The sequence below is a fragment of the Selaginella moellendorffii genome, unplaced genomic scaffold (genome assembly GCF_000143415.4).
Source record: "Selaginella moellendorffii unplaced genomic scaffold, v1.0 SELMOscaffold_230, whole genome shotgun sequence".
Classification (NCBI taxonomy): domain Eukaryota; kingdom Viridiplantae; phylum Streptophyta; class Lycopodiopsida; order Selaginellales; family Selaginellaceae; genus Selaginella; species Selaginella moellendorffii.
In genome coordinates, this window is record NW_003314489.1 from 10,926 (window position 1) to 31,952 (window position 21,027).

Consider the following 21,027-nt stretch of genomic DNA (forward strand, 5'->3'; position numbering starts at 1 on the left):
GGGGCTATGCAACTACTATCGAAAGTTTATCAGACACTATTCGAGAGTAGCCCTGCCCTTAACGGACTAAACAGGAAAAGGGAAGATGGTATGGACAGCGGAATGCGAGGCGGCATTCGTCCACCTCAAAGGGAAGTTGAGGAAGGCTCCGGTGTTGGCATTACCAGACTTTGGTAAGGACTTTGAGGTAGACACGGATGCTTCGGACTTTGCGTTGGGCGCAGTTTTGAAGCAAGACAACCATCCAGTAGCGTTCTTCTCGAAGAAGCTGGACAAGGCTCAACGGAAGTGGCCTGCCCACGAGAAGGAATTGTTTGCGGTGGTCAAGGCGCTCAAGGAGTGGCGACACTACCTTGGGAGACACTTCAAGGTTTACACGGACAATGTGGCAACGAAACACTTCTTGTCACAGCCTGACCTAAGGGGAAAACAAGGTCGGTGGGCCAATGCTTTGGCCGAGTTTGATTGCGAGATCCTGTACAAGCCTGGGAAGAGCAACATCGTGGCAGATGCGCTAAGTCGAAAAGCGAGCTTGAAGTTGGCGATATCTAGCGCGACAGCAACCTTTTGGGACGATGTGCGGACCGCATACGAGAGTGATGGTCTAGCACAAGAAGTGTTGCTGAGGAATCTGGAGGCGCGGGAAGCTCACCAGAGAGGTGAGCTGCCAACGGAAGAGAAAACGGGCTATGCGGAACGCAACGGACTCATATATTACAAGCAAACGAGGGTGTATGTTCCAGAAGGGGAACTAAGGAAGGTAGCCTTGGAAGAGTGTCATGACGGACCTCTCGCGGGACACGGCGGAGTGCCCAAGACGATGGGCTTACTCAAAAGGAAGTATCACTGGCCAGATATGGCTAAGGACGTCCAAGACTATGTAAAGACATGTCCAACATGTCAGCAGGTCAAAACCGTGACGAAGGCTAGTGGGGGCTTGTTGCAAAGCATCCCCATTCCAGATCGTCCATGGAAATGTCTCACGATGGACTTCATCACGGGACTACCCCCAAGCGAGGGGTTCGATGCGATATTCGTGGTGGTGGACCGATTTTCAAAGATGGCACATTTCATACCCACCACAACGGATGTGGATGCGGAAAGTGTGGCAAAGCTGTTCTTCGAACAAGTGGTTCGAGTGCGGGGAAGGCCGGAAGAGATTATCTCAGATCGAGATAAGATCTTCACCAGTAGGTTCTGGAGGACACTCCTAGAACAGTATCGCACCAAGTTGAAATTCAGCACGGCCTATCACCCACAGGTAATGGGTATTGAGTCAAGATTGATGGCACTAACACTTCTTGACAGACGGACAAACGGAAAGGGTGAATAGGCAGCTGGAGGATTATTTGCGATGCTATGTCTCGGGAGACCAGACCGACTGGGTAAGTCATTTGGGACTTGCGGAAATGTGTTATAACAACTCACCACATTCGAGCATCGGGGTGAGTCCATGGGAAGTCATCAATGGGCGAGCTATTGAAGGTCCTGTGGAACTCGGCGTGGCCGAGTATCATGGAGAGTTACCCGCAGTGGAGGCATTCACGGCGGAAAGACTCAACATTTGGAATCTAGTGAGGGATTCCTTGGAACGGGCTCAACAAAGGCAAACTAAGTACGCGAACCAAAAGCGTCGAGATGTGGAGTTCCAAGCTGGGGAGAAGGTGTGGCTGAACACCAAGAACCTCAGGCTACCAAGTGGGATCAGCCGGAAGTTGACCCAAAGGTAAGAATGCATGTGTTCCTGTAAATGAATTGATCTTGAGTTCCTTAAGCAGGTTCGCGGGGCCTTACGAGATTGAGGCTCGAATCGGTAAAGTGGCTTACTGTCTCCGACTTCCTCGAGAGATGGGGAAGATGCATCCCGTGTTCCACGTGAACTTACTCAAGCCGTATTTTGAGGATCCGCTTCGCAAGGACCAAGTAAGACCTTTACCTGAGGTTATCCAAGGGGAGGAGGAATACGAAGTCGAGGCCATCCTCAATGCGCGCAAGAGCAAGCGACATGGACGCGAGGTGAGAGAGTTCCATGTGAAGTGGAAAGGATTTCCACACTGCGAAGCAACATGGGAACCGGAGGAGAACCTAGCGAACGCACGAGATCTAGTGGAGGAATTTCTGCATGGCAGAACTCTATGTACTTATGCAAAGTTCAATTAAAAGTATCAATTTGAGAAGTTGAGCAATGGCATATGTTGGGACCCGAAGGCGCGCCGAAGGTAAGCTAATTAGCATGGGTTAGCTAGGTCGACCAGGCGTAGGGAGCTACGCCCGACTCCCTGCAGGGATGTCGAATCCGTAGACGTATTCTACGGAGGTTGGGTTCGAGTCCCAACCCCCTAGTAAAGCAAGGCTGGGTTCAAGTCCCGACCCTATACTAGGGCGTGGTGAGGTGAGGAGTATAGGGACACCTATATTCCGTTGTCAAGGGCTCTTGGCCGGGGAGGCTAACTTAGGCACACCGCTAAGTGGGGGGATGCCCCCGGAGACATGGTCAACAAGTCGTAGGATAAAACGAGACGTTCGATGTGGGCATTGAACTTCTTCTATGGGTGGTGGAGTTGTAAGGAACCAACTCGCCGAGGTGTCGTAGGCTAAAGGAACCCCGAAAGCATGACCAAAATGACAAAGAGTTCATCGGATGGGACCAAGTCGAAGATCGAGTCCAAGACCGACTCTAGGACCGAGTTCGAGATCGAGTCCGGAATCGAGTCCGAGACCGACTCGGGGACCGAGTTCGAGTCCGAGTTCGAGACCGAGTTTGAGACGGAGTCCGAGATCCGAAATCGGGTCCGAGACCGAGTCCGAGGTCGAGTCCGAGGTCGGGTCCGAGATCGGGTCCGAGATCGAGTCCGAGATCAAGTCCGAACCCGAATCCGAAGTCGGATCCGAAATCGGGTCCGAGATCGAGCCAGAGACTAAGTCCAAATACTAATACGGGTCAAGGGGTGAAAGCCCAAAGCGTGCGTCTCCCAAGGGGGGGGGGCTGCAGGGGGTTCCAAAAGTATAGTAGGGATAGTGAGGTCCAGGAACCAGTTTAGAAGGGACTCTCCAGTGGGGCTCCCAAACTGACTTGAGGTTGGGACTGGGACCGAGGGGCCTTGGGTGGGAGTGAGCATGGACTTGGTTGGTGCCGGAGGGGCCATCCAAGGAAGTGCTCAAGAGCAGCTCCCACTCCCGAAAGGGAAACCGATTGCGGTGCTCCCGGCTCAAGTGGAGTGGTGCCCCACTTGAGTACCATGCGGCTCATTGGTCCTCGCCCTTCTTAGGGGCTTGGGCCTTCCTTCGGGATGGAAGTGGGGGGCGAGAGGTACCCATACCGGGCCGCTAGGCCACGGTGTTTTGCCCCGGCGTCTCGAAGCAAGTGTTGCACTCAAGACTTGGGATTTAGAGGGTCCCATGACCAAGTCTTGTGGTACCAAAGGATGTTAGGAACCTGGAAGCTTGGTGTGCTTGGCTGCTTGTGCTTGCGGGGAGTGTAGCCGAACCTTAAGTCCAGTCCAACCCGGGGAGGGGGATTGGGAGTGATTTGGGAATCCGTGGATGGTGGCTAACACTCCGTTGCTCGTGCAGTGAGTAGCTGAGACCAAGTAGGAGCTGGTACCATAGGCGAGAACCTTGGCAAGGGAACTTAGCAAAAGCCAAGGCGGTGTTGGACGGATAGGCGAGGTAAGTTAGCAAATTGGAAAGGAAAAATTTGTGGCTTACACATGCTTGGCCCCATGGCCCACCCTTTTTGAAGTTATCACCTTCAACTAGGGTATTTGTTCCCCTGACTTGCCAATCTCACTTTGGCAAGTCCTCCGACCACTGTAACATGGTTTCTGCACAAGCGTGAAAGCCCTTGATCATCGACTTTCGTTCAAAGCCCTCTCTTTGAACACTCGGGAACTACTTCCCTAACCTTGATAGCCTTGTCTCATGGAAAGCTTCAAGACCACATTTCTGCTGCGCCACTCTGATTTCGCGCGTTCCTTGAACCATTTACGCTTGGCCTTTCTAGGTACTAAGCTACCTAGAATCCTCTTTGGGAACCTTGAAGGAACTCTGTTCCTTAGCTTGCTAAAGCCTCCCTTTTTGCAAGCTTTCCAATTACCATATAGTCTAACATGGACAATTCCATATTTTAGACTCTCCATGGCATCACGATTGCTAACGGCAACACCCTCAAGCCCCCACTTGATTCTCCACTCCCAGCTGGCATAACCAACCTTGGTTATGCCCTTCGATTCCTATGGTTCGGTTCTATCCCCTTACTTCTTGCTTTTGGCTTCACACATTTTCTTCGGTCATTCTCCTCCAGACCAGGAGGATAGCTTTGCACTTTCTATCATGCCTTAGCAAGTATTCTTAGGGATGAACCTACCCGATAGCCTAGGGAGTGTTTCCTCAATCCAGGTATGCTCACCCTATAATCCCACACACCGGGATTACGTTGTTGCTTACGGGCCTTTGCATGCCCATCGCTAGCCTTGCCAAAATACCATTTTTGGCTTTGTCCAATTCGAGTAGACAGTCTTCTCCTGTCTCTGCCACCTTGGACATTTGGATAGCACCTTCTATCCATCATTCGCTAGGGACTTAGTCCCTTGGGCTTTATCCATTGCCCTCGCGACATCAAACACCACCTTCTGGTGTTCTAGAGTGTTCGGGTGTCCCAATGATGGCTTTCTTGACAATGAGTATTTCCTTTTATGACATTGACTTACTATATCGCAACACAAGCAACTTATCCCCCGTAAGGGTGTATCCGACTTCCCTATGCTATTAAGAAGTCTTGGGTAGCTACCTTTTACCCGTTCAACCAGTTATTTTGCACCTCTTGCTTAGTTGCTTCATAGTTGTCAAGTCTTACAACTCATTGTTTGGTGCTTTCACACCTCCATAATTATCTGGGTCACCACACTCCAACTGCATGCTCTGCAGCTTAGGCTATGCCATTCCCATTTCCATTGGGATTCCTTTGGCAAGGGGTTCTCATGAACCCACCAACATAGCCTCAAGGTATCACACCTTGACACATTTGGTGTCTCCACATCATCAGCTCCACGAGCCTACCTCTATGACACTTCCCCTTCGTGTTTATGTCTTTGCCAAGACCAACACCGCTCTTTCTCATGCCAACCATCCGTTAGCACTGCACCATAGAGGTCACACACAACTTTGTGTCAAAGTTGTTTTCTTTTTTTTTTTTTTTTTTTGGGAACACCTTTCCCACGACTTTAGCATGGCACATTTTGCCATCGATGAGATACCCTCTGTTCTCATCCTTGGATCCTATGATCCCCCCCCATCCTTCGTGGGGTACGACACACCTCAGTCCAAATGCTTCCATCAGTCCTTTTAGGACCATCCCTTGACTCTACTTGAGTCATCCAGCAGTTTTGGATTTGGTTAATCCACAGACCCGTAAGGTCCCACTTGTGAGGCACTAGCTCATTGGAATACACTTCCTGCATTCCTGTTCTACTCAGAAGGACTATTTTCACAAGTGTTACTCTGACACTTGTTTTTGTTATCTAAGGCAACCTCTGCCCCTTAGGACTACTTGTCCATGTGATGAGAATACCAACTCATCTCTAAGTACACCCCCCAACTCCTTGGGTTGTTCTAGCATTTATTAAAAGTAGCCCCGGCTACCATTTCAAGGACTTGAGTCCTCTTCCGTATTTGACCTCCCACAGTCATTACCTCTGGTCTCACATTCATGAGCACCAACCTCAACTATATGAGGATAATCTTGTGACTCCTTTATTGTTTTGGAGTCTACATCTTTCCCGTGATCCCAACTATAGTTGTTTATCACAATTACGTTAGCCCGTTTGCTGCGTCAAACGCTCATTTGGATCACATCCTCAGCTCTCTGAGGAGACCTTATACTGTTCCCAAGATCCCAAAGTCGTTCCATTATTGGCCCTTTTCTATCCACCACATTGTGCCCAAGTCACGCATGAACTTGAGTGGAGAGCCATGTCCCCTCGGCATGCTACTCCTTAAGGATAAGCCCACTCCTAGGACCTTCCGAAGCCAATATCAATGGTGATATACTTGAGCACCAATAAAAGTCGGACTAAGGAACAGCTCCGATACCAAATTGTAGGCGACTAATTTTTCCATTCTACTTTAGTCATTTAACCACACCTCCGACCACTTAGAGGAGTCTCAATCACAACCTCCATAAGTCCAATTCCGGACTTGGGACTTGCTAGCCCTGAGAATGGCCTCCATGCCACTCAACATTTGCACTTGGTCCAAGTGCTCCACATGTCCGACCACACGACCGACACTCAAAGGTACCACCGACATAGCAGCCTGTTACACTAAGGCCATGCCCAATCACCTTTGCCACACTGGTAGTCCAATACCACTTGCATCACAGTCTTGGCTCTCCAAGACTAGGTAACCCATCCGTGAGTGGTCATCTCAGATCCACTCTTTAGCATCCTTAGGATGCCCACCGACAAGGGGAATAGCCTTCCCCAATATCCCTCTGTCAGTCCCCACTAAGTCCCTTTTTGCCCCTGGCCGTGTTTGCCGACACTGCCACTGGATTGAGGCCCACAGGCTCGACCACTAAGTCCCACGGTCCTCTAGGACTTCCTCACCACACGACTGTGTCCTTGGTCACTACCCCAGAGGACTGCTCCTCTTCCTTTCCACAGTCTGGGCCTTTGGGACAACATTTCGAAACACCGTGGCCTTACGCGAGCCACTTGGGTACTCTCCCCGCCTTTCGCCTTTAGGTGCTCTAGCCATGGGCTTAGAGCGAGGTTCCGTTGAGCCACAACAGGTATCCAAGTAGGTAGTGCCACCCACACTTGGACTGGGAGCATCGGCCAGTCGATCTCCCGGGGGAACTAGAGCCGGCTCTTGAACACTTCACCAAGCTACCCCGCTTGTCGGTCCGTGTTCACTCTAGTCTTGGACTTCCCAGTGGGCAGCTCATCACCCAACACTGGGTCCGGCCTTCCTGGGCCAAACTGGCCTTTCCTGGCCAAACTGGCTCCACTGCAGTCCTCCCCCTTACTATACTTTTGGAGCTCACCAAACCCCCCAGGGTCTGGGAGACGAACGCTTTGGGCTTTCACCCTCTCAAACTCGGACTCGGACTCGGACTCGGACTCGGACTCGGACTCGGACTCGGACTCGGACTCGGACTCGGACTCGGACTCGGACTCGGACTCGGACTCGGACTCGGACTCGGACTCGGACTCGGACTCGGACTCGGACTCGGACTCGGACTCGGACTCGGACTCGGGCTTGGGCTCGGACTCGGACTCGGGCTCGGGCTCGGGCTCGGTCTCGGTCTCGGTCCCGGTTCCATCTCGGACTCCATCTTGGACTCCATCTCGGGTCCATCTCGGACTCCATCTCGGGTCCATCTCGGGTCCATCTCGGACTCCATCTCGGACTCCATATCTGACTCCACTTCGGGTCCATCTCGGACTCCATATCGGACTCCACTTCGGGTCCATCTCGGACTCCATATCGGACTCCACTTCGGGTCCATCTCGGACTCCATATCGGACTCCACTTCGGGTCCATCTCGGACTCCATATCGGACTCCATATCAGACTCCACTTCGGGTCCATCTCGGACTCCATATCGAACTCCATCTCGGACTCCACTTCGGACTCCATATCGGACTCCACTTTGGGTCCATCTCGGACTCCAACTCAGGTCCGCCTCGGACTCTATCTCAGACACTTCCACGTGTCATGTGTTGGTCCTTTTTGGGTCCCTTTTTGGAGCCTTGCTTATTGGTTGCCTTGTGCTTGCTCCTCGAGCTCTTTGTTGGGAGTTCCACTCCCGCTCTCAACCTTCCAAGTCGGAGCTTTTAGTCCAAACGTGTTATGCTCGTTTGGCTTTCGCTTCGGCCACTACCACGTGGCACCCTTTCCGGCTCCACTTTGGGGCCTAGGGATTTTGTGTTTCACAATTGCATCACTGACTCATATGGCCTTTGACAAAAATGATGTCATTATTGGAAGGCATCATTATAATCATCAACATGTTTAAATGCACAAAGACATTTAGGAGAATGCTTCAATCCTCACGAGTCGCTACACTCAAACCACTATACCACTATAACACTGTCCCTTGAAAACACGTGAGAAACTTACATAATTGTTAAGCATTATCCCAAGAATAATATGTGCTATAAATTGATGAAACTAATGGTACATATTTCTAGGACTCTCACATAAGAACTTTGGCCGAACACAAGGATTACCACGAGCATGAGGAGTTGTATCACATGCTATGAATGTTGCTATCAATTGAGTTTGATTATTCAATTATAACCACATAGCATTGAGTAATTGCACTAACTGCTGCTCTAAAGTTAAAGAATAAGGCTCTGGCATAAAAATGAACACAAAGGAAAAACAACAAAGAAGAAATTGGAAAAGCTATAAAGAAAGGAAGATTTAAATTATATAAAAGTTAGATCTAAACCAAAATTCTAAATTAAACACTTCTCAGGGACAATCAAAACTACACATCACCTCCACCAATGTGAGTGCATAAAATATAAAAATGGAATACAAAAATATATTAACCCAAAAACCCTAGTTTATATATAGAAATGAATATTGAAACTAATCTAATAGTTATCAAAATCCCACTACTCTAATATTAGTATATGGCATTGTCTTGAACCTCACAAATTTAATGCCTCTAATAATTTTTTAAAATGGTTTGAGGGATATTTTATTGTGTTTTTATATAAAATAGTAAAAATCTGTTACACGTTGCATAATAGCAATGTTTGGTTTGCTTAATAGTAATGTTATTCTTACTTATTAATCCAATTGATCAAATAAAAATTTATAATTATCAACATGTTTATAATTTATAAACACACAAGATGAATTTTATTGCATATCAACCATTAGATGGTAAAATAAAAACAAATATACTAGAAAGTGCTTAAGAAGATTTATAAATTATAAATAATGAATAACAACTATTAGATGGTAGAATATCCATACAGATTTGCTTAAGCAAACCAAAAATCAATGGTAAAAATTAAATGCTAAAAAGGTATGGGAATGCTACAATAATGCTCCACAAAACTTAGCTAGTGATAGTGAGTGTCCAAGTCCATTGAGTTCAAGCCATCCATGCTGAGCTCCATCCCTGTGATCATGTTTAAAGTCCTTTGGGACTCCACAGTCCTAAAAATCACATAGAGAGAGGTGCTTTGTCCTCTTCCCTCTCTCCTCTTCTTCCTTCCAATATTTTGCATGATTTCTTAGTCTTTCCTCCTCAACTTACCATACTCTCCATCATGTCCTCACCCAAAAACTTTTGTTCACCACTTCGAAAGTTGCCATCCTCAGAGCCACCAGGAAGAGTGCCCCTCAGCCATCGTCTTGATTAAACGAAATCCATGGGTTTACTCCGATACTCTGCAGACAGCCTCACACATCACCTCCATGAGCTCAGTTTTGACATATGCGGGCTCTGCAATTGCATCAAAGCTGATTTGAGACGACATAGCTTATGATGGCTCTCTTACCATTAAGCGAAGAAGTTTGCTTGGAGACATGACACCAAGGATCTTGGGAACCGTTTATAAACAAAATCTTATCTCGAATGATGGACAACATCAGGGATCTTGTTTCCCCTGTAGTAAAGGTTTGTGCTATCGACTTCTGGGAATGTGCCGTTCTCGAAGACGTTGGAGCGTAAATCCAAATGGTACCCGCCCTGCACAAGCATCAGGACATGGGATAAGATGATACCGCTTGTGCTTATGTACTTGACATTGATGAGATCAGAGCGAATGCTATTGTTGGCAGGCGCCGCTTGAAAGTATGCCAATTCGGTGCACACTTGGTACCTATCACCTACATGCAGGCTATCAACAAAAACACAATCTCAACATTAGACTTACTCGAAAGATCTCCTGTAGCCAAGTTTTCTTTCAAGTGCTTTTGATCATAAATATTGAATCTCGCATTTATGTCCCTCCTTTTTATAGCCGACTCTTTTATCTATTCAAGCCGTGAAACTATAAAATAGCTGCTCACCTGGTAATATTCACGAAATGCTGCGAGATCGAAAAGAGCCTGCTTGGAAAATCAAGTTCTCTGTCGCATGAGATTTGAATGGCAAGCTTTGTTCATAGTATTGGTGTTCCAGAGAAACAATCGCAGCTCCTAATCTTTTCACTAGCACCTTGACACCGCAGGTAAGAAAAACGATCCAATTCAGTCGATGCTTTATTTCGTTAAAGTGGAACTTTTCATTATCCCACTTATGGTGTGTGGCCACATGCCATTTTTATAACAACAATAAAAAATTGAAGTTTTAGCTTTATAATTTATAAATTAAAAACTTTTCATATGATTTTGTGTTATAATATTGTGAAATATAAAAAATAAATTAAAAAACTGATAGAAATATTAATAAATATTAATTAAGTACTAGGAAATGGCATGTGGACACATGCTAATTAATGTCCCACTTTACTGAATAAGTTCCACTTTAACGAAATAAAGCATGTCGAGAAAAAATGCTTTTCTTACCGCACTGTAATCGTTTTGGATCCCTACACACGGTCCCTCACCACACATCTTGAGCATCGAAGTAGTCAGTAAACTCATAGTAACGGTGAGCAAAAGTTCCATCGTCCTGCAAAGATCGAGCATGTAAAAATCCAATCTCTCAAAGGAAAAAGAAAGAAAACTTCTCACTTGAGTCGCGTAGTGATCCAGAGTCTGTGTGTACCAATGCACATCAGTCGTCAACAGCGCATCGCTGCGATGCAACGTCGCGTGGAATGAGACGCCGGCGCAAGAAAATGCAGCCGAGACACCAAATCTTCTCCATTTCGGCCTGACTCTCAAAATTCCTGGATCCAGAGAGAAATCTCGCGCTTCCAAATATTCATGATCCCGCCATTCCCAAATGATAAACCCGCAACCAAACCCTAACGAATTCAACTGAAATGAGGTCTTCAAGGCAAACGGTCCAACTCAACCGGAATTACCATATAGCTCGTCCTGGAATAGCATTTAGCCAGAGCATTAGTTGAAACCCGCAACTCTAGATATGATGCAACCTTGTTCGGCTGCAACTCTAGCTCTATCTCCACGAAGACGCTCTGAGCATCCTCTAGAAATACTGTACATCTAAAGAAATGAAAGGAACTAACTCAACTGTGCCTTGAGCTGCTTGGTCTCCTGCCTCAAGTCGATGACCAAGCATTTGCTCGCAAGTGGCGTCCAGCTTTTTTTGTACACGTAGATGTGAAACTATGATCAAGAGTTTTGATCGTAACAATGAATGGAAAGAAAAAGAAATTAAAAATAGAAAAGAATGTAATTGAACATACAAATTACTTTTGAGCAAACCGTCAATCTAACGAACTATAACATATTTAGAATTTATAAACATTCTGAAACAATATCTTGTTTAGGAAAAGTGGGAAAAATACCAAACTTTCCAAGCACTGATTTATTATAAATAGTAAAAGCAATGCAACGACAAACAATGTTTTTTTCTTAGGAATTGCTGATAAAGATTGGAAGCAGTGAGTGCCAATTCATCCTCGACCCTGAGAGGTAGCAAAAGTGGCTCGTTCTTCTTCTGAAGTCTCATTTACCCTAGACTAATCATCAGCTGGTGTGATACAGTCATCTGGGATAAGGTGAAGCTTGACAACTTGGTTCACGTTTGAGAAACATTTTCTTTTCTTAAGCACTGCTTACTCTTGGCTTCTTTGCATGTAGATTGGACATAATGTTGTGATAGGATGCAACTGTATGATTTGTGGACAAGTTGGAATTGCTGGATCTTGCACATAAGTATGAGATCTTTCTCTTTTTCCTTCACTGCAGACTAGGTGATATGTAGTGCATTCGCTCTGCCAAGTTTCCAACTGCATACACTGCTAGCAAAGTCATTCAAGCGATCTTGTCTCTCGTTGCGATCTCTTCCAGAACATGCCCCACAGCGACTTCTACTGTAAATGCGGGAGCGTCGAGGTCGCCGAGCTTGTGTTTGAGAGCTCCATTGCGTCTCCCAACACTGTGGCATGGAATACTTTGATTGCAGGACATGGCGCTCGAGGAGACGCCATCGCTGCGTTCCAAGCATTTCGGAGCATGCGAGTAGGAAAAGATGCACTTGAGAAAAAACTTTGATGTATATTTGAGGATTCGCGCCAAACAATCTTTGAAGGGGTGATCCCTGTTGGAGTCTTGAGAGCCTTGGTTTTGCGGCTACCAGCGAGTTTACACAGTCACCGAGCTCGAGAGCAAGCTTGGTGTTGTCAACAAGCTCTCGCCAAGCTCTCACATTGGATGTTTGCCACAAAGGTTTCGCAGAGCCACCACCGATTGCTGCCATTGTATCAGAGAGGTAGCTCCACTTTTCGCTGTGATTCGGACCTGGAGAAAAGAAAGTGATGGAAAGATTGACAACATCAGGAAGCAGGAAGCGATTTCTATGTGGTCCGCAACACAAGCAGGGAAATCCCCACAGAACTCCCTTCCAGTCCCTGCCGGAGAATCTGTGCGTGGAAGAGCTTCCCGAGCTTCAAATCTCCCAGGTTCCTGCAAACTGGCAACAACGCAAGAAAGGTTTGAGAGTTTAGAGCAACTTCCAGGGCTGCATAGCATTCCAACGCAAGCTCGTCCTCGCCAATGTAAACACATCCAAACAGGAAAGAGTTCCACAAAACTATGTCGCGATCTAAGATTTTATCAAATACCCTGCGAGCGTCCATGATCAAGCTTCCACACTTGGCATACATATCAACCAGACTGCCGGATCTCTCTCCAGGCCAAGCTGCGAGATCCACGAGTGGATTTTCATTGCTTTCTCGAGAGATTCTACGTCTAAATCCCATTTTCTTCTCTGTGATTACGCTACAAGCCTTGATAGCGGCGAGACAAGCTAAACGATCGGGTTTAAATCGTTGTTCTTGCATGGAAGAGAAGAGAAGGAAAGCTTCGTCTCCATCTCGGCTCTCGTGAGCATAGCCTGTGATGATCGATGTCCAGGAAACGATGTCGTGCTGCTCCATCGAATCAAACACCCTGCGAGCATCTTCTAGACTTTCACAGTTGCCATACAAGTCCACCATCGCGTTTGCCAAGTGTATGTCTCCTCGCCTCCAACTTGAAGCCGCGAGAGCTTGATGCGTGAGAGTGAATCGCCAAAGCTCGTTCCAAGCTCTTAATCTTCACAGCCAACGACGCATCAATCTCCTCTCGCGCAGCCAGACTAGAGCAAGTTTTGATAGCTGCGAGAAAACTCGAGCAATCTGGATTGATCATAGCAGCTTCCATCTGGGAGAAGAGCTCGAGAGCCAAATCTTCCTGCCGGTTTTGAGCGTATCCCAGAACCAATACCGTCCAGGAGACAACGTCGTGGTTCTCAATCCCATCGCCGAGAGTTTCTCATGCTTCCACACTTGGCATTCCAGGAAATGTTCACTTAAACATGATACCTTTAAAATAAAAGATGCTTAAACTAAGATTCTGCCTTTACAAACAAGCCCTAGTGCTCATTCGAGATGGTTAAGCGCGAGCGCGAGCGCGAGCATAGTTTAGACAATTATATGCACAAAAAACTTAGGCAAGGGATGGATTACCACACGGTCCTGGATGAGAAACTCTGTGAGGAACACCCAGCGCTGGTAGAGAAATATAAACTAGAGAAATCGATTGGGGGTGGAGGGCAATCGACGGTGTACAAGGCATTCCGAAGGAGTGATGGGAAGGTTTTTGCGATCAAGACGGTCCATGGGCCCGATGGGCTGTTTGAAGCTCGGCTGATGGCTATGCTAGAGGTGTCACTCAAGGGTCTCGATGAGCAGGGGCTCGTCCACTTCGAGCAGCTCATACGAGAAGAGCCCAATCAGTACGGGGAGGTGTACCACCTTGTTCTTGAGCTGTGCAATTGCAGCCTTCACGACCGGATCAAGTACAAGGGGCAGCTTGATGAGGAAGAATCTGCAAAGATCGTCATAGCTCTCGCCAAGACGCTAAAGAGGGTTCATGACAATGAGATCATCCACTGCGACCTGAAGCCCGCGAATGTTTTGCTGAAGTACCCGCGGCCTGGGATGTTCTATGTCCCAAAGGTGTCCGACTTTGGGATGGCTTGCTGGATGGAGGATCCGTGGAACGAGTGTGGGGCTGGGACGTGGGATTATATGTCCCCCGAAGCGATGCTCGATGGGTGCTATATCACCGCCAGCGATGTGTGGGGCTTAGGGATGCTGCTTTACACTTGTCTCACGGCAATTTGTCCGTTCCCAAATATGGATGTGGAGGTGGTATTTAAGAATGCACGCAAGCGAGATCGAAGTTTAAGGAACCTCCATCACAATTCTATGGATTGGGATAGCATTCCATCCCTTTCTGCAAGGCAGCTTATCCAAGGCATGACGGAATTGGATCCCGGAAGGAGGTTTACTTTGGAAAAGGTCCTCGAACATGAGTGGATAAAGAAATATTTATAAAAATAATGTTGCTCTTACATAAGGACCATGTAAATCTGCTAATGTGTGAATTAAAAAAAATATAAAAGATTGCTCTTACAGATTCTTTTTCTGAGGAGGAGCCGCACAAAAAGCCTTGATGATGGTCCACCCTCAGCGGGATATCAACTGCTCTGCAGGATCAGGCCGGTCCCCCACTTCCATTGAAAAGGAGAGAGCTCTTTTGTTTCATCTTGGCAATAGGAGATGAAGCATGGGCTGCTCCAGACGCTTCAATCCAGCAAAGTCTGCAAGGATTTTGGAGCACCACCAGCTTGCTGCTCTGAACTGCAGTTTTGTGTGTTGCATTTCTTGTCAGTTCCAAGGAGAGAGGTCCAACTTGAAAGCTTTGATGTAATCTTGTAATAAATTGCTACATGTTGCATCGCTTGGTTTTTTTAATAATCAAATAAAGTTTATAATTATAAGCATGTTTGTAATTTATAAATATAAGATTAATCTTATTGCATATCAACCATTAGATGATAGAATAAAAAATAATATACTAGAAAGAGTTTAAGAAAGTTTAAAAATTATAGACATGTTTATAAATTATAAATACAAAATTAATCTATATGAGTAACAACCGTTAGATGATAGAATATCCTAGAATATCCAAGCATTTTCTAGGTATATCCATTACCATCTAAAACCAAAAATTGTAATATAATTTATGATACTGACCCATCCAAAATTTTTTTTATATAAGTTTATTCTATAGTTTACTCAAAACCTCTTGTTAACAACAAGGTCAAAATATGGAGATATCGAGCTCAACTGCACCCTCATCAATTAATCAGTAGTTCCATCACAATTAGAATGAAGGATCATTAGCGTAAGCCATGGAGAATGAAAAAGAAATGTGATTTGTGTAAGAAACACTGTTTAATAATTAGAAACAGCCACCATCAGAATTTGCAACAGTAGCAACCAGAAATAAGGGTGTAAAAAAGACCTTTATTTGTCACCCTGGGAAACGAGTGAGAGAAGGAGAAACCGAGTGAGAAAGCATGGTCATGGTGTCACCGACTAGAATCTCCTAACATGAGACCAAGGAATTGGAGTCTGTTGCAATGCCCCGAAACGGACACACAATGTTTTGTTCCAGTTATTGTCATGTGACAATAACTGTCACATCGAAAACCGTGTGGGAAAACATGGCGGCCCTCCTGCCAAGATCTAGGCTGAGATTCAGCTACAATGCGGGGAAGCTTGGCTATAAACCTTCTCTTGGAGAACTGCTAGACTGTCAAACAAATTTCTCTCAGAGATGTTACAAACACTCCAGGATGAACTACTATTCACATCACTGATTATTTCTGCTCGAAAATGAGTTTTTCTGTTTCAGGTGTCATTGTTCCTAAGGAAGAAAGGTGATCAGTCAATGCAGAAAATCGATTTATGTCTGCTTGGAAGCTTTTTTCTGTTCGAGCTCGCTCCACATTGGCACCTGTGGAAGGGTGAAACTAGGAGATGAAAACAGACATTAATCACAAAATACCTGCAAATGCTTGAGCATCCTTTTATCGCTTTGCCTGACATATAGAAGCATGCATGCCTTCCAGCTCAAAATGGTCAGAAATGTAAATGCAGCTTAAGTCTTAAGAAGCATTTCACACCAAGGACATAAGAAACTTATTTTCGTGCTCAATGAAATTATGCCCAGCCAGTTTTTTGGTTTTTTACTGGTAAATAAAAAGCCCTGATTAATAAGCACAAGATCTGGATTGGACTTTGGAAATCAACAATCGGCTGCAAGAGTTCGGCTGCAAGTGGCACGAAGCACACGCGATCCAGATCATCCAAGGCCTAGACTAATGCAATATGAACTTAAAGCATAGCATGGGGAAACTCTCATGACTCGGAGCGGTGGCAAAAGGGACTCTTTTGTATTTGGCAGAAAGCCTGCGCAAGAAAGTGAGTAGTGACAAGACGAGAAAAAGCACATAATACCTTTAGAAAGTGGAGTCTGCAAACACTCCGGCAAAGGTCTCTCTCGATCGAGCATCTTTACTTCCAAGATTTTTGGAAGTTCTATAGCTCGGGCTAGACTGTGTAGGCTTCGGGGTTTTCCTTTGAGAAAACAATCTGTAACATGACATCCTAGGAAGGATAATCTAAACAATACCAGGCTTCTTTCCAGAGACCGATCTTAAGCTTCGTGTATCGTTTCCAGTCTTCAGTCTCCTTGAATCCGACTGGGAGACCTGTCAAGTCAAGAGGAGATCTTAAACGATGGAGCATAGATAGAGTTGGAGAGAATATCAGCAATCTAGCAAGAACCCTAAATCCAACGGCGTAAATTCAAAGAGCTCCCGCCAATAGATATGATCTTAGCTCTCATAAACATGAGCCATCAACAAGTACGCTGACGATTTCACCCTCACATCCATTCCAACCAACGCATCAAATGCTTCACTTCCAACTCTCGTGTTCTTCCACTTCCTACAAGCGCTCAAGATCGTCATCCAGGTCACGACACCCGCTTGGAAAGGCATCGATCTCACAATCTCCAGCGCCTCCTCCAGATGGTTTGCTCGCCCCCTATCAATCATGCAGTGGTAGTGCTCAATCCCATACTTCTCTCTTTCGGTCCAAACAATCGTTTCCCTCGCTCCACAAGCCCGGCATGGCTACATGCGGCTAGCACACACAGCAGGGTCACACCTCCCGGCCTCATGCCAGTGTCCACCATCGCCTGGAACGTCACAAACACGAACTTCACGTCATCTTGGCGGCCATAGCCGGACACTAGAGCCGTCCATGCAACCACGTCCCGCGCGGCAACCATGGAACCATCAAAGACACGCTGAGCGTCGGCCATGGTAGCACACTTCCCATAGAAGTCGATCAAACCGGTGACCACGATGGTATCACCCTCCAGTGCATGCCGGCAAATCTCGCCATGGAGACGTCGCCCAGCTTTGCTCGAGGCGATGGATCCGCACGCCTTGAGTGCTGCCACGAGCGTCCACTGGTCGGGCTCCACTCCCTCGTCCACCATCGCGAAGAACACCACCAGGGAGCTCTCGCCATTGCCATTCTCGGCGTAGCCGGAGACGAGCCCCGTCCATGACACTACATCGTGGCTCTCCATTTGATCGAAGGCCCTGTGCGAATCCTCCATGCTTCCAGCTCGCGAGTACATATCGATCAGGCTGCTGGCCACTAAAAGATCTCGATCACACCCGGCTTCCGTAGCTCGAGCATGAACAGCCATGCCTTTCTCCAGGCTTTCGATCTTCACAGCTCTTCCATCAAAGTCCCTGGCTTCTTCTCGCGATGCCAAGTGATTGCAAGCCTTCACAGCAGCAAGGTAGCTCAAGCTATTTGCCACAACGCGTGGTTCTTCCCTGTGCGTGGCCGCGAGTAGCTCGAGCGCCATAGCCTCGCCATCATTCTCGGCATAGCCCAGCATGATCGTGTTGTACGAGACCACGTCCCGTGTAAGCATTGCATCAAAAACTCGCCGGGAATCCACCATAGTTCCACACTTCGCATACATGTCGATCAAAGTGTTCCCCACGAAAACGTCCCTGGAATCGCAGCCACTGTTCACAGCTGCGAGGCGATGGATCACCATTCCAGTGGTGAGAGTGCGAAACTTTATCACACTTCCGCCTTGCTCCTCCTCGGCAAGGCTGCTGCAAGCCTTGATCACTGCCACGAAAGTCCAAGCGTTTGCATGGTATCCCTGGTGAACCATGCACAAGAAGAGCTCCACCGCCACCTTGTTCTCGCCATTGTCACCATAGCCGAGTATCAACGCTGTCCACGAGACAATGTCGTGGCTGGCAAAGCGCTTGAAGATCCTCCTTGCATCCTCCATACTCCCACACTTCATATACAAATCCACAAGTCCGTAAGCCATGAAAGCATCCGACTCAAATCCACTCTTGCGAGCTTCGTGATGAACAGCCATGACGGTCTCAAGAGCTCACGGCTTTAAATCCCACAGGCCATGGAATATTTTTAGAATATTTTTGTGGTTTGTGTCATTCTCCCTTCCCTCATGACCCAACCATATATGGCAACTTCGAGAAGCTAAATGAGCCTCACATAGGCAATATGGCCATGGAGAAAAGATGTGCAAACAGCAACACCAACGTCGCGACAAATGGTCACGAAAGAAAGAAAGAAATACAGCTTTCTCACATGACAATATGGTCATGGAAACAAAAGAATAAGAATAGAACAAATGGCTCAAAGCATATAACAATATAGCTATAGAACTCAATTCTCCCATTCCTCAGGAATGTCATCCAAGTCATAACCAAAACTCGAAAACACTCTCTTCATATCATCCTCAGTTTCTCATGTAGTTTTGTCCATGGAATAGCCATTCCATTGAACTAACAACTCCTTAGTTGTCTTCTAGCGTGTTTTCACTAATCTTTGAGCAAGAATATTGGCTGGACTAGCCTTCTCTACATCAATCTCTGGGACCTGGATGATGGATTGATCCACTACATCACCAAAGTGCAAACACACTTTAAGCTTGCTCACATAGAATGTTGGATAAATCTTCGAGCTAGTTGGCAAGTCCAAAGTGTATGCAAGATCCCCCACATGCTATAAATTGTCCAAAGCCTACAATATTGTGGAGACAACTTAGCACTGCCATCTCCTTTTAGAGACTATTGTGCATTTGACAACTTAAGGAATACCTTGTCACCAACTTTGTACTTTTGATGACAACAATGTTCATCAACTAATCATTTGCCTCGCTCTTGAGCTTGCTTTATGTTTAATTTTGCCAACTCAAGATTGTTTTGCATATCCAAGAAATCACAAGCATGAAGTACCCGAACCAAAGCCAAATTCAAACTCATCGAAGACCTAGGCTCATAGCGATACATCGCCATAAAAGAAGACATGCCAATAATTGATTGATAAGCACTATTGTGAGCAAATTGAAGTAAAGGCAAGTATTTCTCCTATACTCCCTATCGAATCAAGTTTCCCACAAAAGACCTCAACATATCTTCTAATAGCTGATTCATATGCTTTGTCTACCCATCTGATTGTGGATGCTCACCACTACTCATACTTAGCTTAGTCTTTAGTTCTCAAAGACCATTTGCCAAAACTTGGACGTGAACTTGGGATCCTGATCAGACTCGGCAAAACATAAAGATTGAATAACCAGTCTACAAACAACTGAGCAAGTTCAGAAGTTTTTATCGTCGTCTTTAGCAGGAAGAAGTGAGCTATCTTCGTCAAATAATCCACAACAACCCAAATAGCATCATTTCCTTAAAAGGTTTTGGGCAAACCAGTGATAAAGTCCATCGAGATGTTATCCCACTTATTCTCAGGTACACATAAAAGATGATAGAGGTTAACGAGCTTTTGATGATTAACTTTGACCACTTGGCAGGTCAAACAACCATGTATGTACTTCTTAACATTTGGCCAAAAGAAATGCTTCTTCACCAACATATACGTTTTTAATACCCCTAGATGCCCAGCATTTGGCATATCATGACACCCAACCAAAATTCGTTTTGATGAGTTTGTTAACATGAGGAACCATTATATGTCCCTTTTACACTAGGATTCCATCTTGTATTTTGAATGACGCAAATTTGTTCAACAAAACTTTCACATGAATATTAGTGATAAAGCAGTCGAAGTCAACAAACTCCTTAAGCTCATCTAAGAGATCGCTGGATAGCTTCATGAATGAGATAGAATTTATCATCCTAGATAATGCATTAGCCATCTTATTGTCACCTCCATGCTTGTACCGGATCTTAATAGATATTTTCTGCAGGAACTCTTGCCAATGAGCAAGGCGACCTCAAAGATCCACATCTGGAGAGACTGATGATCTGAATCTACATGGAAGTTCGATCCATATAAATAATGTTGCCATTCCTTCACAATAGCAATTATGATATACAACTCTTTGTTGCGAGTAGGTTAATTCTACTGTGTGGCATTAAATTTGTGGCTCATGAATGTGAGAGAATGCCTAATTGGAAGTAATATAGCCCCAAAAACACATATAATTTCCACTATAGTCATCTTATCATTCATTGACCCCTTCAAAACAATCTTTTCTCTGACATCCAGACCTGTGGCAACGGAAACAATTGCCCTCTGCCTTGTCTTTTTCTCACTAGTGTAAATGAAGTTTCGTAGCCTTAATGCCATCTTCATTCTTCGAGCCACAATGGAACAACGGCTGTTTCATTCCCAAATATGAAGCATTGGCGAGTTGGTCATCACGTTGACCACCCCGTAGACCATCCTGTTGACCATAATTGACCAAGTTGACTGATAGTTTGGGTGAAAAGATCTAAGCTTTAGTGATAGCATTAGTCAATGTTGCTAGAAAATCCTTCTTAACCTCCACTAAGCTCAATCCTTTGATGAAACATTGCACCTTTAGCAACTCATTATAGGTGCCCGTAAGACTACTAAGGCAAAGATCACGGAACTTGTAGGCATACGCATCTAAAGACAAAGTCCCCTGCCGGATCTCTAACAGCTAGTTCACAAGATCAACCTCTTCAAACTTT

The 21,027-nt window shown here is 45.9% G+C and overlaps 4 protein-coding genes across 4 annotated transcripts; 1 reads left to right on the forward strand and 3 right to left on the reverse strand.

Annotated features, from left to right (window-relative positions):
- Positions 1-12,457: 12,457 nt before the first annotated feature.
- On the reverse strand, positions 12,458-13,402 carry LOC112343843 (pentatricopeptide repeat-containing protein DOT4, chloroplastic-like). Its single transcript, XM_024667873.1, has 2 exons — positions 13,368-13,402; positions 12,458-13,196 (listed from the first exon to the last, which is right to left on the reverse strand). The coding sequence occupies exons 1-2, from the start codon at positions 13,400-13,402 to the stop codon at positions 12,458-12,460; spliced, it is 774 nt and encodes a 257-aa protein (XP_024523641.1).
- A 129-nt stretch (positions 13,403-13,531) lies between these two features.
- On the forward strand, positions 13,532-14,787 carry LOC9648453 (calcium/calmodulin-dependent protein kinase type 1G). Its single transcript, XM_002994289.2, has 2 exons — positions 13,532-14,446; positions 14,641-14,787. Exons 1-2 carry the CDS (start codon positions 13,532-13,534, stop codon positions 14,785-14,787), a joined length of 1,062 nt encoding a protein of 353 aa, XP_002994335.2.
- A 1,026-nt stretch (positions 14,788-15,813) lies between these two features.
- LOC112343844 (pentatricopeptide repeat-containing protein At2g41080-like) lies at positions 15,814-17,055 on the reverse strand. Its single transcript, XM_024667874.1, has 3 exons — positions 16,849-17,055; positions 16,629-16,707; positions 15,814-15,950 (listed from the first exon to the last, which is right to left on the reverse strand). The coding sequence occupies exons 1-3, from the start codon at positions 17,053-17,055 to the stop codon at positions 15,814-15,816; spliced, it is 423 nt and encodes a 140-aa protein (XP_024523642.1).
- LOC112343845 (pentatricopeptide repeat-containing protein At1g11290, chloroplastic-like) lies at positions 17,052-18,422 on the reverse strand. Its single transcript, XM_024667875.1, has one exon. The coding sequence runs from the start codon at positions 18,420-18,422 to the stop codon at positions 17,052-17,054; it is 1,371 nt and encodes a 456-aa protein (XP_024523643.1).
- Positions 18,423-21,027: the final 2,605 nt, after the last annotated feature.